The 13,918-nt window shown below is 36.5% G+C and overlaps 1 protein-coding gene across 7 annotated transcripts in view; it reads right to left on the reverse strand.

Annotated features, from left to right (window-relative positions):
• DOP1A (DOP1 leucine zipper like protein A) overlaps nt 1-13,918 on the reverse strand; it is a 63,212-nt gene that overhangs the window by 11,299 nt on the left and 37,995 nt on the right. For all 7 annotated transcript variants that reach the window (XM_051613369.1, XM_051613366.1, XM_051613370.1 and 4 more), the window contains 14 exons: nt 12,020-12,120; nt 10,511-10,770; nt 7,809-9,816; nt 7,604-7,715; nt 6,519-6,698; nt 4,872-4,997; nt 4,406-4,540; nt 3,819-3,874; nt 3,217-3,321; nt 2,480-2,546; nt 2,025-2,169; nt 1,710-1,789; nt 1,062-1,171; nt 750-899 (listed from right to left, as the gene is read on the reverse strand). In XM_051613369.1, coding sequence (XP_051469329.1) covers nt 750-899; nt 1,062-1,171; nt 1,710-1,789; nt 2,025-2,169; nt 2,480-2,546; nt 3,217-3,321; nt 3,819-3,874; nt 4,406-4,540; nt 4,872-4,997; nt 6,519-6,698; nt 7,604-7,715; nt 7,809-9,816; nt 10,511-10,770; nt 12,020-12,120 — 3,635 coding nt within the window. The remainder of the gene's footprint in view (nt 1-749; nt 900-1,061; nt 1,172-1,709; nt 1,790-2,024; nt 2,170-2,479; nt 2,547-3,216; nt 3,322-3,818; nt 3,875-4,405; nt 4,541-4,871; nt 4,998-6,518; nt 6,699-7,603; nt 7,716-7,808; nt 9,817-10,510; nt 10,771-12,019; nt 12,121-13,918) is intronic.

Raw genomic sequence — 13,918 nt, forward strand, 5'->3', positions numbered from 1 at the left:
TAATCTGAAACTGTAACTATATTTCTCTATTTTCCTTCTTAAAGAAAATAAGGAATGCCATCCAGAGGGACCTTGACAAGCTAGAGAGATGGGACCAGGAGAACCTCATGATGTTCACCTGGGCCAAGTGAAAGGTCCTGCACCTGAGTGGAGCAACCCCAAATATGGATACAGGCTGGATGGTGAGTGGATTGACAGAAGCCCCAAAGAGGAGGACTGCAGGGTATTGGTGGATTAAAAACTGAATTTGAGCTGACAATGTGTGCTCACATTCAGGCTAGACACTAGGAAAAAAATCTTCACTACGAGGGTGGTAAGACACTAGAACAGGTTGCCCAGCAAAGCCCCCTCCCTGGAAGTGTTCAAGGCCAGGTTAGACGGGGCTTTGAGCAAAATGATCTAGTGGGAGGTGTCCCTGCCTGTGCAGGGAGGTTGGAACAAGGTGATCTTTCATGTCCCTTTCCAACTCAAAACATTCTATGATTCTATAAAACATTAACCACTTTTTCCTTAAAAAAAAAAAATTAAATCTTGAAATTGAAAAAAAAAAAGACTCTTGCATGGAAATATACCTTAAGTGAGCAAGTTTCACATATCACATGGTAATCTGAAACACAGAACATCCCTCTTTATTTGTCTCAACAGAGATCTGCTGGGAAATTTTGGTCTATATTATCCATACTCTTGTGTAATGGTATGCATAAGATTTATAACAACCATTGATATAAGCAGGAAAAAGGAAGTCTTACTGGTTAACACATGAAGCATCCATCTGGAAGAAACTAGAATCCATAAAGAGGTCAAATGCTTCCTTTTTCCATGCTCTCCTTGTATACTGATACCCACTAAGACTGCTTAATAACTGGACACAGGCTCGATAGCTGGATGCATTGTGAGCACTAAACAAAAAAAAGTCAACAATTAAACAATTTTGAATTGTTGCTTTATAGAAATTTTAATAGACATCTAATCCTTATCATGCCTGTTTCAACTTAAGTGTCATCCATGACATTTCAACTGGCTGTAGAGATCTGTATCAATTCAATACATTGTAAAGATACCTGTGATTGCGGAGGTAGGGAACAACATAGTGCATAATGTTTACGAGCAAAGGAATGACCCTCTCTTTTTCATCACTGTAGAAAACCATATCCAAGAGATGAGCCAAAACCTATAAAAGGAGAGAAAGACATATTATCATGTACTCTAAAATTGCTTTTATCTACTATTCAGCACTTTTTGTATAATGTCCTTTACTAAACATTCAAGTTTATGATAGAAGTGATCAAATTTCAAGTACTATGCAAAACTCCAAGGATAAAGATCCCATAATTTTTAAAACAATTTAAGGTAAAAACACAGAAGCATAAGCACCTGGGCAAAGCATTCTACATAATCAGCTAAAAAAAAAATCACCAAAGACTGACTGTGATTATCAGCAGTAAATAACACCTAGTGATAATAACACATGAAGTTTGCCACCAAAAAAATTTATCCTATTCTACACACTTGACACCTCATCCATCTCACTGAATCTTTATAACTGGGTTAGTAACAAAGTGTTATATATTGTAACATAACAGGACCCAAAAATCCTTTCACATCAGTGTTTCCCATCAAATCTCTTTCCCCAAGCTTCTAGTCCAAAGCTTTTCACAAAAAAATACTGTCTGATGATGAACTTTTATTATATCTGAGGAGACATTTACCTCAGAAAGTAAAGTCAACGCATGGACACTATAAACAGATGGAGTTATGTTTGAAGTTTCCATTGCTGGAGACAACATATCTAAATGAAGATAAAAAAAGTCCAAAGTTAGTTTTCTTCAGTCATTATTTACCTTAAAAACATATTTTAAGAGCATGCATTTTTAAGATGTACAGACTTGGCCAAATACACTGGGTAAGATACTAATGTGTGAACAATACTGAAGTATTTTTAATGTATTGAAATACAGTAAAGCTGTCCTCTTTCCTCATTTTGGCCTTTTTTGTTTTGTTTAAAATAAAGACAATGAAACTACCTTCAACATCTGATTCTAAGTTGTTTCCATCAACCATAATCTTAGGGGAAGGCTTAACCTCTAAGTTTCGTCTTAGCCAAGTAGTTTGCTCCAAGGAAGAACCAGCAATAGCCCCAATGGCATCCACTATCTTGTGTGTTACATCCTGGAAGAAAAAAACCAAGCATTTTTACAACTTTGTGCAGAAGGGTTGTATTTGCTGTCCTGACATGCTTTTGTAGGAAATCTATGTAACTAAGTATAGAACTGCTTTCAAATCACTTCTGTTCTATATTATTAGTGAATACTAACTCCACAGAACATTACATTTTTCAACAGATTATAAAACGTACTAAGTAGAAGACACCACAGCATCATTTCACACTACAGAACTGATGTATCAGGTAATCCTAGAACATTCCAGCATTTATCATTCAGTACTTTCAAAAGAGACATACATGCAACAAATTCCTTACCTGGAGATCTCTTTGATCTTTCTTATTCTCCAGGCTTGGGTTTTTCATAATAAACTCATTAAGAACACTGAAAAAATATAGAAGTAAATATGGATTTCTTCTCACAATTTTAAAAGCTAGGGCAAGTTGAAGATATTTACATGCACAATACTTATTTACTAAACCTGCAGCCATTGCTACTTATCAATATTCCAGCTAATATACTTTCAAGTTTCTAAGTTAATTTTGCTCATACCGTAATAGTTTCTCAAGAACATGTGTCACTAAACCACAAATAAGAGTATCTTTAGGGAAGATAAATTCCAGAAATTCAATAAAATAGCCCTTGAAGCTTTATACAGAAAATCATATTAAACATTTTATTTCTAACACTCCACAAACAGCTTTCATTCTGGGAATGAATCTTTTCTAGCGAGCTGCAAATCTACACATACCTAAGAAATAGTCATTATAGTTACTTGCTAAGAAAAATCAGAAACATAAACCTACTGCTCAAAGAGCCTGAATTGCTCAAATAATCAGAAAGGTAAGATTCTGGTTTATATCATATTGTAATATAAAATTTTATATATGTAACCTTTCCTCGGAGAAGAAATTGATAAAACCCACAGAACTCAGGAGACAGCTCTACCACTCAAAAATAACTGATAGGGATGTGAAAACACAAACACTTTAGTATGATTTCACACACTTACATTTGAGTTTATTTGGCAATTGCAAATATCAAGAGCACTTACCCAAGAATGAGGAATTGTCCCGGAGCTGGAAGACCAACCTGGATGGAATCTTTTAACAGGAGCAGCAGAGCTGTCCAGCTGTCTACTAAGCTGGTCACTGGAATCCTAAGACAGAGAGCAGCAATGGCAATGAAAATGCCATCTCCCTCAGATACTCCCCCCATTTTTCTTTCTACCTGACAATTCCCCTGACAGATATTGTGAATCAACATTGATATAAATTCTTTGATTTTTTATTTAATATTAGGTGGCTACATCAAATCATTATGAAAAGAGAGAAGGCTGAAAACCAGTGTACTCAAATACATGCTTTCAGTCCAAGGCTGGTGTGGTATGAGCACAATTAAGATCAGATTTCCTTGGGCAGGGGGCAGATTTCCTGCAGGATTTTCAGGTGGGGGTAGGAAGGTGATGCAGAACTAGGGAACTTGCAAAATAAATCCCTTTCTTTTTTAAGACACCTTAAGCTCAAAACCATAATCTCTTCACAATTTATATTACACAGGCTATTTCACATCCTAGGGATTATAGAAATAGGCAAAATATTCAAATTGTCCATCTGCTTCTTGATGACAGAAATACATTTTAACTTCTTGTCTTACCTTTGAGTATAAGCATAGAAAAACTGCAACATGCAGACTTCCAGTGAAAGATGTTTCTAGAAAAAGATACAAAACCTGTGTCATTAGGAAGAAGAAAGTGATTTTTTATTTTTTTTTCCTCGCTTGCCAGGACAAAACTGACAATCCTATAACATTCCTGTCTAGTAATGTGTCTAAAGACACAACTTTAACAGGATATTACAGATGTCAATTTGGGCATCTCTCTATAATTTTGTTATTCTCTTTTTTTTTATTCCCTCTTTTCCCCCACTTTCTTTTCTCACCTAAAAAACCAAATATAAATCAACCTGATGCCAGGGTCTGAACCCATGTCCCTAACGTAAGCAGCCTATCCCCCATAAAACACACTCTTGTACAGAAGCAGTAAACAGGATTCTGGAGTTGTTCAGTAAATGGTGATGACTTTGGGAGGTCTGACTTTCCCCCCCAGAATTCAACCATTTATTAGATATGGTGAAAATTTTCACATTGTTCTGCTCAGCTTTGCGAATGAAATATCCATGCTATCAGTGTTCTAACCTTCAGTAAGAAAATATAAATCCATAACATCTCAACAGCTTTCCTACCTTGTCCTTTGCTATGGCTGGAGGCTGCTTCAAAACTTCTTTCACTGTCTGTATAACAGTCTCTGTTCTCATAACACTGATAGAGCGAACTAGCTCAACCAGGAGAAGTTGTTCTTCACCTGCTGTAGGAATAACCTAAAAGAATCAAACACACACCACAGATTATCAACACAAACAATACCTGTGCCAAAATTAAGGCAGCTGGGCTCACAGGATTGAAAAGTTATTAACTAGACACTTGAAATCACTTATTATTTTCCTGAAGAATTTAGGAAGATTATCCCATTCTAAAACAAATTGGTAGCTCCCTGACAGTACAGTTGCTAATTAGAAATATCATACAAATATTCTCCATACTTCATACTATGTATTTTATCACCGGAATGTCTGAGTTTTCTCTTTACTGCCTCTAAATCACTTAAAGCTATTACCGCTATTTGAAGTGACCACTGTAGTATAAACCTACCTTTGTCCTAGAAGTATTTTTATTTTGCCTCCTTTCATTCCATACAAATGCAATAGCAGCCATGAAATGAACGCCGTGATTCATTGAGATGGGACCCAAAAGTTCAAGAATCTGCTGCCTCAAATTCTGAAATGTGGAAGCAGAACAACACAAACACCTTTAGATAAGCACCTCAGCACTATATTCAAAACAGCTAGCTATAAAGCCATATTTGGATGGTAACTACCACTAACTTCTATAAAATATGGAAGGATGCAATCAGATCTATTCTACATCTGGTGCTCTTAAATTATTTTGTTCTTGACTAAGACAAGGGAAGATAAATTACAGTTGTTAAATTTGCAAATGCTAATGAAGCGGGAAGCAACTGATGGAAAGGCACTGAACTAAAACTCATCTGACAAAATCATAAAGCATCCTGAAAAAAAGATGAGCTGCAATAAAGGTTTGATCTTTGCATACAAAGGTAAGGATAAACAACTTCAGTGACTCAGGATGAGAAACTAAGACAGCGGTGCAACAGAAAAAAAGTATTGGGATTATGGAGCGTGGTTTCCAAAGCAAGCTAGTTGTACTGAAGCTTAAAAAGGTGTTTATACTTCAGGCACATATTTCTGTAGAGTTCCACAGTTTCTTGTGCTTTTAACCACATCCACCAACTCCAAGGCAGCTACAAAAGAACTTCCTGAAAGCAATGAGGTGAAAAAGTAAAGTAACCTGATACTACATCGAACAAGTTGAACTGAAACCAGACTTTTTCACAGAGGACATGCTGAATGCTCTTTTGCATACTATGGATTTGGGCAGATTAAAAATAAAGCTGGGACATACAGAAGAGTTAATGTTTAACCAGAGTACATTAATGTTTTTTCACAGAAGCAACATAATATTATAGGCCATCAACAAGTACAGTCTCCCTTTCTTTCAGTGAGTAGAAAATCGTAGGGGCAGCACAAATACGACCATGGATGCCATCTGTGCAAAGACATGGAGTCTTAGGTAAGTAATTTTTCAGTCCTTCAATTTGATGTAACACAGCATAATCACAAAAAAGCATCTGACAGTACTCAAATTATCTGGGGAAATCTTATTTCAAAACGTTTAAAATGGAAGTTATAATTTCCTATTTAATAATGCAAAGTATAAGACATTTGAACTACCTCCAAAAGAGGGTGAGGCAGTGTTCTCAATACAGTTGTACTTGACCCCTTCTCAGGTTCTCTTCTTTACTATCACTAGCTCACTATCTGCTGTGACATCTCCCTGTGTACAGTGACATCACTCTATGGCAATTGAACGAATAAAGGAACTAGTTCAGAAGTGTCTGAGTACATGATGTTGTAAGAGGAGGGTTCTCCTTTCTTAAAATATTTTATATCTTTTGAGGCATAAAAGGGTGGCTTATTTTTTTTCAGGATGGACTTAATTTTCTTTGTAGAGAGCAAAGAGGTGAGACACTTATCTTGAACTGATATATTCAAATTTCAAAGCAGATTCAATACGCATTTATAAAAGCATTGTTTGTGGAGTGGATGAGTAGATGAGGACAAACATATTAAAACTCAGTTTACATTTAAGGGAATGGAATTGGAAATAATATGACAAATGTATCAATGAACAACTTAACATTATCCCTGGTATTCTGACCTTTGTTGACCCAAGATTAATAGTGGTAATGGATGCAGCAGCAGCAGTAGTTTTCTCTGAAGAATCTGCAAGGTGAAGGATGCTCCACAGCAAAGTCACAGAAGACATGATCATATGCAAGATAGACAGGATCCCATTGCGTGCTTCAATCAAGTGCTTCTGGTCTACATTAACCAAAAGCTAGTGGATTTGAAGTGGAGAGAGGAGGAAGAGCATTAAAAATCTACATAAATAGCATGAGTAAAATAATGTAAATTGAGACTTAATGGACACATAAGCTTTCAACCTTAACTTTTTTCCAAAATAGTTTTTCAATAGTTCTCATAATATTAACAGGTTTTGAGTCTATGAAATATAATTAGAATTTTTGAGTCAATTGCACCACACCGAATGTATTCTGAACACGTGAGGCCTCAAGTCTGCAGCAATTTTGTATTACCTGCCTATAACTTTGCAAAACAATTATTTCAGAATTTTAAGTGTAACTAATACTCTAGGCACAATTATTTGCTTGCACAGACAGTAAACACTTTTCAGTAACTTTTCAATGAATGGAAGGCAAAGGAGTATAAGATCAAAAACAAGCTAAAACAAGACTGCAGAGAAAACAGGACAAAAATTCTTGCAGAATTTGGGCCAAATTCTTAACAGAGTCTATGCTCAGAGTATCAGATCTAAAAATACTGCTTGACTCAAAAGGCAGATTGTGAATATACAGACGGAACAGAAAGAGAATGTTTTGACATATTGCAGCAAGTCTGGGAAGTTCCATAAACCAAAGCAATAAAAAGTGGCATTTTACAGGTCTGAAAGTGAAAGAATTCCTAAGTTAGTTAGTTCAGGGTTACAAAACACCAAAAAAACCCACCCAAAAAACCAAACCAAAACTATTATTATCTTAAAAACATATTGAATAAAAAATAGTTTTTCTGTTTGAGATCTGTATATTATCAACAAAAACCATCCTTATAGCTAAGACAACATATTCGGTATTTTTCCCAGTCAGACCTTCATATCTGCTAATATGACAGTCCTTACTTTGGTATGACTGCATAGGAGCCTCTGGGATGCTCAGATGAGTTTACCTGATGATATTGCGTAGATGGATCCAGGAGGCAGTAATGAATTATTGTTGTGATCCCTTCTAATAAAGTAAGAACCATATCTGGGGGAGTGACTGATGCCATCCACAGAGGTCTAAAATAAGAGATTGCATTTTTTAAAATGGGTTAATCTTGTTGTAAACTTATTCAACACAATCAAATCTCCTTAAAAAGATTATGTGCATACCTATTATCAGATAATCCTGTTTCATATTTATACTGCTGAATTAAATTATCCAAGTTTCTGCAGAGCTGGAGAGTCACTGAAACAACCACCCTTTGAAGAACTTTTCCCATGTAAGGCAACGTAGAAGTGATAAGGCCAATCCACTGGGGATGCATTTTGCAGGCACAGTGCTGGTGTAAAGCTCGTATCACTGCACAGAGAAACATGCCTTGGCAGGTTATTGGCTGGGAATGTAAGTACTGAAGAGAAGTCATTGGCTGCTGGGGACCAATATGCTCCAAGTCTGTTATGACAAAGTCAAAGCCCGTTTCATTTTCCTCAGGCACAGTCATTACTCTGTGTTCCAGCACAATCAGCTGTTGCAGTACTTTCAAAAGCTGTGACTGCAGAGTACTACCGTTGTCAAATTCATCTTCAGAAAAATTTATAAGGCTGTCTTCAGAGAAACCTTCTTCCACAGCCACTATGTTTTTTCCAGCCATCTTTTCACTGTGCCATTTCTGTGCACTGAAGATAGAAGACAGCAGACAGTGCAGGATCACTTTCTGAACCTTGCACTTGGACAACATGTCTGAAATAAAACTAGGAAAGCCCTTTGCAGAGCTTTCTATCACTTTTGCCAACTCAGCAAAGAGAAGGGTCAGAATTTCTATGCTCATCATTTGCATATTACGATTTCCTATCAGGTCTTGGGAGGTTACTTTAACGTGAGTTGGATAGTGGCTCCGCATATAGTATAAACACAAAGAGATGAGAATTTCTATATACATAGAGCTCCGAAAGTTATGGTTAGAATCAACTGGGATGTGGCTGTAGAAATCCTTGCCCATAACAGATATCCGATGCCTGGCTAGAAGATTCTGGAGCAAGGAAAGCTGAGGAGTGTACGCATTGTTGACACTGGTAGTAGAGATGGCACTTACAAAAGCTGAAGGATTTGTTTTCAGAATGGCTTTAATTGCAGAAAAAGCATATAATGTCCTTGAAGAGTCATACAGCTGGAGATACAGCAGCACATGCTGATACAATGGATGGATATTAAAGTTGGGAGATTTTCGCATTCCTGGGGAGCCCACATCACTTTCTATTTCTGAAATTTCTCCTTCTCCACAACTGTACCAGTTTTCTAAATCAAGACCATCACTAAAGAAGACATTTGTTTGTTTAAGCTTTTCTGTTTGTGCTTTCTTCTTCTCTTCATCTTTCTTTTTGGCTATTTTCACCTTAGGTTTTGCACCTGGTTGCTTACCAGCCTCTTTAACAATTGTTTCTTTTTCTGACATTTTCTCTGGTATCTTCCCTTTAAAGCTGAACTGAATACTACTGTGGCTTCGCTTTCTGGACTTTGATTCAGTGGAGGAGAGAGTGAGATCAGAGAGGGATTGCTGGCTTTCTGCAATACAAGGTGAAGAGTTATTTCTTGAAATTTCATCTCTTAAGCTCTCAAGTCCAGCCTCAGTGGAGGCTGACAGCAACTGGGAGCTGTCGTTACTAAGCAAACTACTCTGGCTACTCTGAATATTTTGATCTTCAATTTTTGTCACCTCTACAGAGTTATCCAAAGAACTGAATTTACAGGAATTATCCTCAGAGTGCAGACTATGTTTAACTGGTTCAGGCTCTTCTCCAAGGCCACTTACAACTTTGCATATAAGATCTGTAACCACTTGTTGCACAATTTCATCAGGTGAGTCTTCTCTTAGAGTCTGAGAGCTATCTTGAGCACTCAGGATTTCTGTTTCCACTTCATAACTGATGTTGTCTCCAGTAGATGACTGAGAACAGCCAGAGTCAGAACTCTGCAGTATTTCAACTTGATGGTCAGGAAGGTCAAAGTCAGACATGACCATGGGTATCGTCTCACTGCTGGTACTTAACAAGGAAAGCCTGTCACTCAGAGGGTTGACAGTCAGGCTAAAGTTCTCAATTTCATCCATAGTAAGTTGTTTTTCATTGCTTTCTTTAGGTATAATAAGTTGTCCTTGGCTTACTGGCACATGGCAAAATGCTTAAAGAAAAACACACCAAAAAAATTATGCACATGGTATTTTTTTCTTCAGAATAATAATTGACAATCAAAATTTTGAATTGAAACTATTATTGAGACTTCAAATCATAGAAGCACGGTAAATAGTATCTTGCCTTCACAGCAGAAAAAAAAAAGTTAATATGTAAACAACAGATATTCATATAACCAAAGCAAGACTACTTTAGCAGCAGATCTTAGCAAAACAACATAATTTTCCCATGAAACCTTACACAGTCCTATCTGCTTGTTTTCATAAAAACGACTGGTATGCTACTAAATTATACATCACATGCAAACACCTTCAAAACATTATCAGTATGATTTCAGCCAGCCTCACATAAGTGGTCCTAATTTATAAAAGCATTTAATTTCTTGGTTAAGGTTCAAGACTTATTCTTAAGTTCTACTGTAGATTCAGTAATACATAAGAAAGTGCTCTGTATTAAAATATTTGCATATCATCTTAATTTTAGAACAATAAAACTTAAACAATACTTGGAACACCCAAAATTGAATTAGAAACCATGCACAAATGTACATATAAGCAGCAGCTACTCCAGCATGTTGTTTTGTACGTTACCCTCAAAAATTTCTACTACATTTCTTATTTGCATGCAAATAACCAATTAAAAAAATCAAATAAGGAACTTCCACAGTCATCCTGTGTACATACCATCAGCACAGCTAAACTTCTGCATAAAGTGCTTTTCACTCTCTTCTTCAGGGTGACAGGGAGATTTAGTCCAGTAACATTCAGCCTGTACTCGCTGAACAGAAACTCGCTGAGTTTTTGGATGGAGAAGCAGCAGGAGCAAAGGTTCAAGAACCCGTGCAATATCATGTCTTTGCAGCACTTGATTTAACCAGGCTTGTCCCACTGACCATGTAGAACCATCCAAGCTATTAAGACTGTCCAGCATAATAAACAAAGATCTAGAACAGAAAGAAGGATTAACCTAGCACATACTCTACACTACTTGCAGTAGTAGATCATTTTAATTTGTGTCAGTGCCTTCACTGTCTCTTCTCCATATAAAACTATTTTCCTTGGAGTTCAAACTTCACAACCTGAAGTTTTATATTTTAGTCTAGCCTAATGAAGAAATGGCCAGGAGGAGCTACTAATAGAGTCAGTTAGAATAGTTTACCTAACAGTAGCAGTTGTATAGTCAGTTCAAGTATTTGCACGGCTAGTAGCATAACAAGCTTTGGTTGCCTACTAAGTGTTATTGCAGTACAAAAAGACAAAACTTTAAAAAGTCAATTCACACAGATGCATGGAAAAGAGAAGATAACTTATTAAAATATTTTTTCTTCAAGAAGTGAGAGGAGAAATATATTTGACAATTCAGCACTTCCTACGGTCACTATTTTCCTCTTTCAATAGTTTTAGCCTTTAGAACCCTTTCCAAACTTGGTGAAAAACAATATAGGTACTGGATTCTGAATTTTACCAACTGTTTTAGGTCCTCCAGTAGTACATATCTTAATTGTATGTACAGAATTTACATTATATTGTTAGTCATAACAGAAATAAGAAACCTTTTATTCCACTTCCTACAGCTAAGTATACATTAAAAGATTGATACAAGCACCTTCCCACATTTGTGCTAGCTGAGGAAGACAAGAGTACTTCAGTGTCTTGATCATTCAGTGTCTTTTAAGAAGGTAGACTGATACAAGAACGCAAAACAGAAATCCTCTGCTGCTTGCTATAAATGACATCTTACACAAAACACACAAATCAAACACAAGAACTTTCATATCTCAGTGCTTACTTCCAATTTTGTCCTTAGTTTTTCTTAGCTTTGCTGTTACTTTCCACTTTCATATAATTGAATTCTGGGTTGACTTCACTCTCCTACTTCTGTTTTTACCAGATCACAGTAAGAACTCAGATACTATGTTCAATATACACAAATATTTTAACCAGTGATCGTCAGTGAATCATGTGATCTCTCCTGTCCTACTCTTTACAGATAGCAGAAAAATGTATAGCTTACATAATCATCATTGTGAAAACAAGTTTGTCTAACGTGAATTAACTCTTGTCCTCCTTCCTTGCCCTCACGACTACAAATGTAGTTCCCCAGTTACTGAACACTCTACACTGCCAGTATCATACAATTTAAATTTTTTGAAGTAAAATTATCTCAGCTGAGCCATGCTCACAGCCACCAACCTGTCAAAGGTACGGCCAAAGGAAGAAGACTTGTTAATATGAAGGTCACGGGTGAGATGCCATAGCACCGCAAACTTTGCATGAGCTTCCATTCTTACTTTCTGTGGACCAAGTAATAAGTTAGATCTATCAGAACACAAGAGCTTCTGATAACAACTAGGAAAAAAAGCGGTATAGAGTACCTTTAAAGCTATAATTAAATTTAAATTAACTTTTTGACTATGCATTCAAATCCTGTTTGCTAATGTTAAAAAGAGTAACAGGCAACAACAGGTGTCTGTAAACAATTGAGTAGCATGAAAGCATTCTCTCCCATCTTGATCTTGGATACCCTAGTTTCAAAGTCTAGCCTGAAAATATTCCAAATACTTAATGCGATAGCTTGAATAATACTTATTTTACTCTCACAAGTTGCACAGCTCTGTTTGCAGTGAGTTTATCTATGTGTATTAAGGCACTGAAGAGACCAGGAAGAGTGAGCAGGAAGGTTACAGAGAATAAAACATCAAAATTACTTTCAAATACAATCAGAGCTTAAACTAAATTACTAGATGAAAAGCAGAGACAAGAAGACAAATATTTTCACTTTTTTGTTCCTAAAATACATGCTTACAGGGAACGACCAGCAGGAATATTTATCTCTAATAAAAATGAGACCAATCTAAAATCTGTTAATACCACTGTGGCATACTTCCAGGCTTAATTTACAACACACAGCTTAAGCAGCTTTGCAACAGCTAATACAACCACTATCTGCCACAATCATGAACATTTTAAGTAAAACCTATAAAACCTGAAAATTGCAGAAAGGACACAAGGCAGATCACATCAGACTTAAAATTAGTAAACAAACAAACAAGATAAACAGCAACATTCTGGAAAGTAAAGCAAGCATCACAGGTGCTTAGAAAAAAATATATGCTTCTCATTGGAAAAACTCCACAATACTGCTGCAAAATATATACAGTTCCACAAAACAACTCCCTAGTATCTGCTGAATAAAGAGCAAAAATACCAGTTCTCAAGCACATAAAGATTACTGCATGTAAACCTCTGGGAAGATGTAAGAAATTACTGTTTTCCCAGTTAAGGTTGGCAGAGATGAGCAAATGACACATCCATAGTCACAGCAGTTCACAGACAGCCTAATAAGTGAAAATATAGATCATGGGCAGTTTTATCAACATGCCAAGCTGTGAACTGCAGTGATTTGTCGACAGACTGGCTCACATTCAGAAATATACAGAACAGCTCTTGGGATGGGCAAATAAAAGCAAATCTTATTAATTATAAGCTGATCATTTGTCTTATACTTGCATTAACTCTTAAAAACAAACAAACAAAAAAAAGGCAGAATCAGATAGTATATGAAAATGATCAGAAAGACAAAAAAACCCCTCAAACTAATTCACTGCTGCTTAAAAAAGAAAGGGAATTAAGGCTGAAGAAGATAATTTGTAATACCAAAGGCAGCAGACTGCATTTCTGTGTCTCATAGAAAGGGAAAGGTATTGAAACAGATCCCTAACCATAACAAGAAGGTGGCGACAAAAAGAGAAAGGTAGTAAAGGACACCTCAGCTGAGAGGGAGCAAGAAAAGAGAAAGCAAAAGGATAGAAAGATAAAGGGGGCCACACATAACTGTCTTAAGAAAGAAATAATCCAATCCCACTGCCAAGAAAAGCAACAGAGACCTGGCAGTGATAACCTGCCTGTCATTCCTTCTGCAAGTTCTGTGGAGGAAAGGAAGCAGGAAGTATGCTGTATCAGGACAAATTACTTGACAAGATGCAATAATCAGATGAAATAGGAGGGAACACACAAGAGGACTGAACTACAGTTGCTTAGGACATAGCAAAAGAAAGCATGCTTCCATTTGATGGATGTGTACATGGACAA

This window comes from Apus apus, chromosome 3, assembly GCF_020740795.1.
Source record: "Apus apus isolate bApuApu2 chromosome 3, bApuApu2.pri.cur, whole genome shotgun sequence".
NCBI lineage: Eukaryota > Metazoa > Chordata > Aves > Apodiformes > Apodidae > Apus > Apus apus.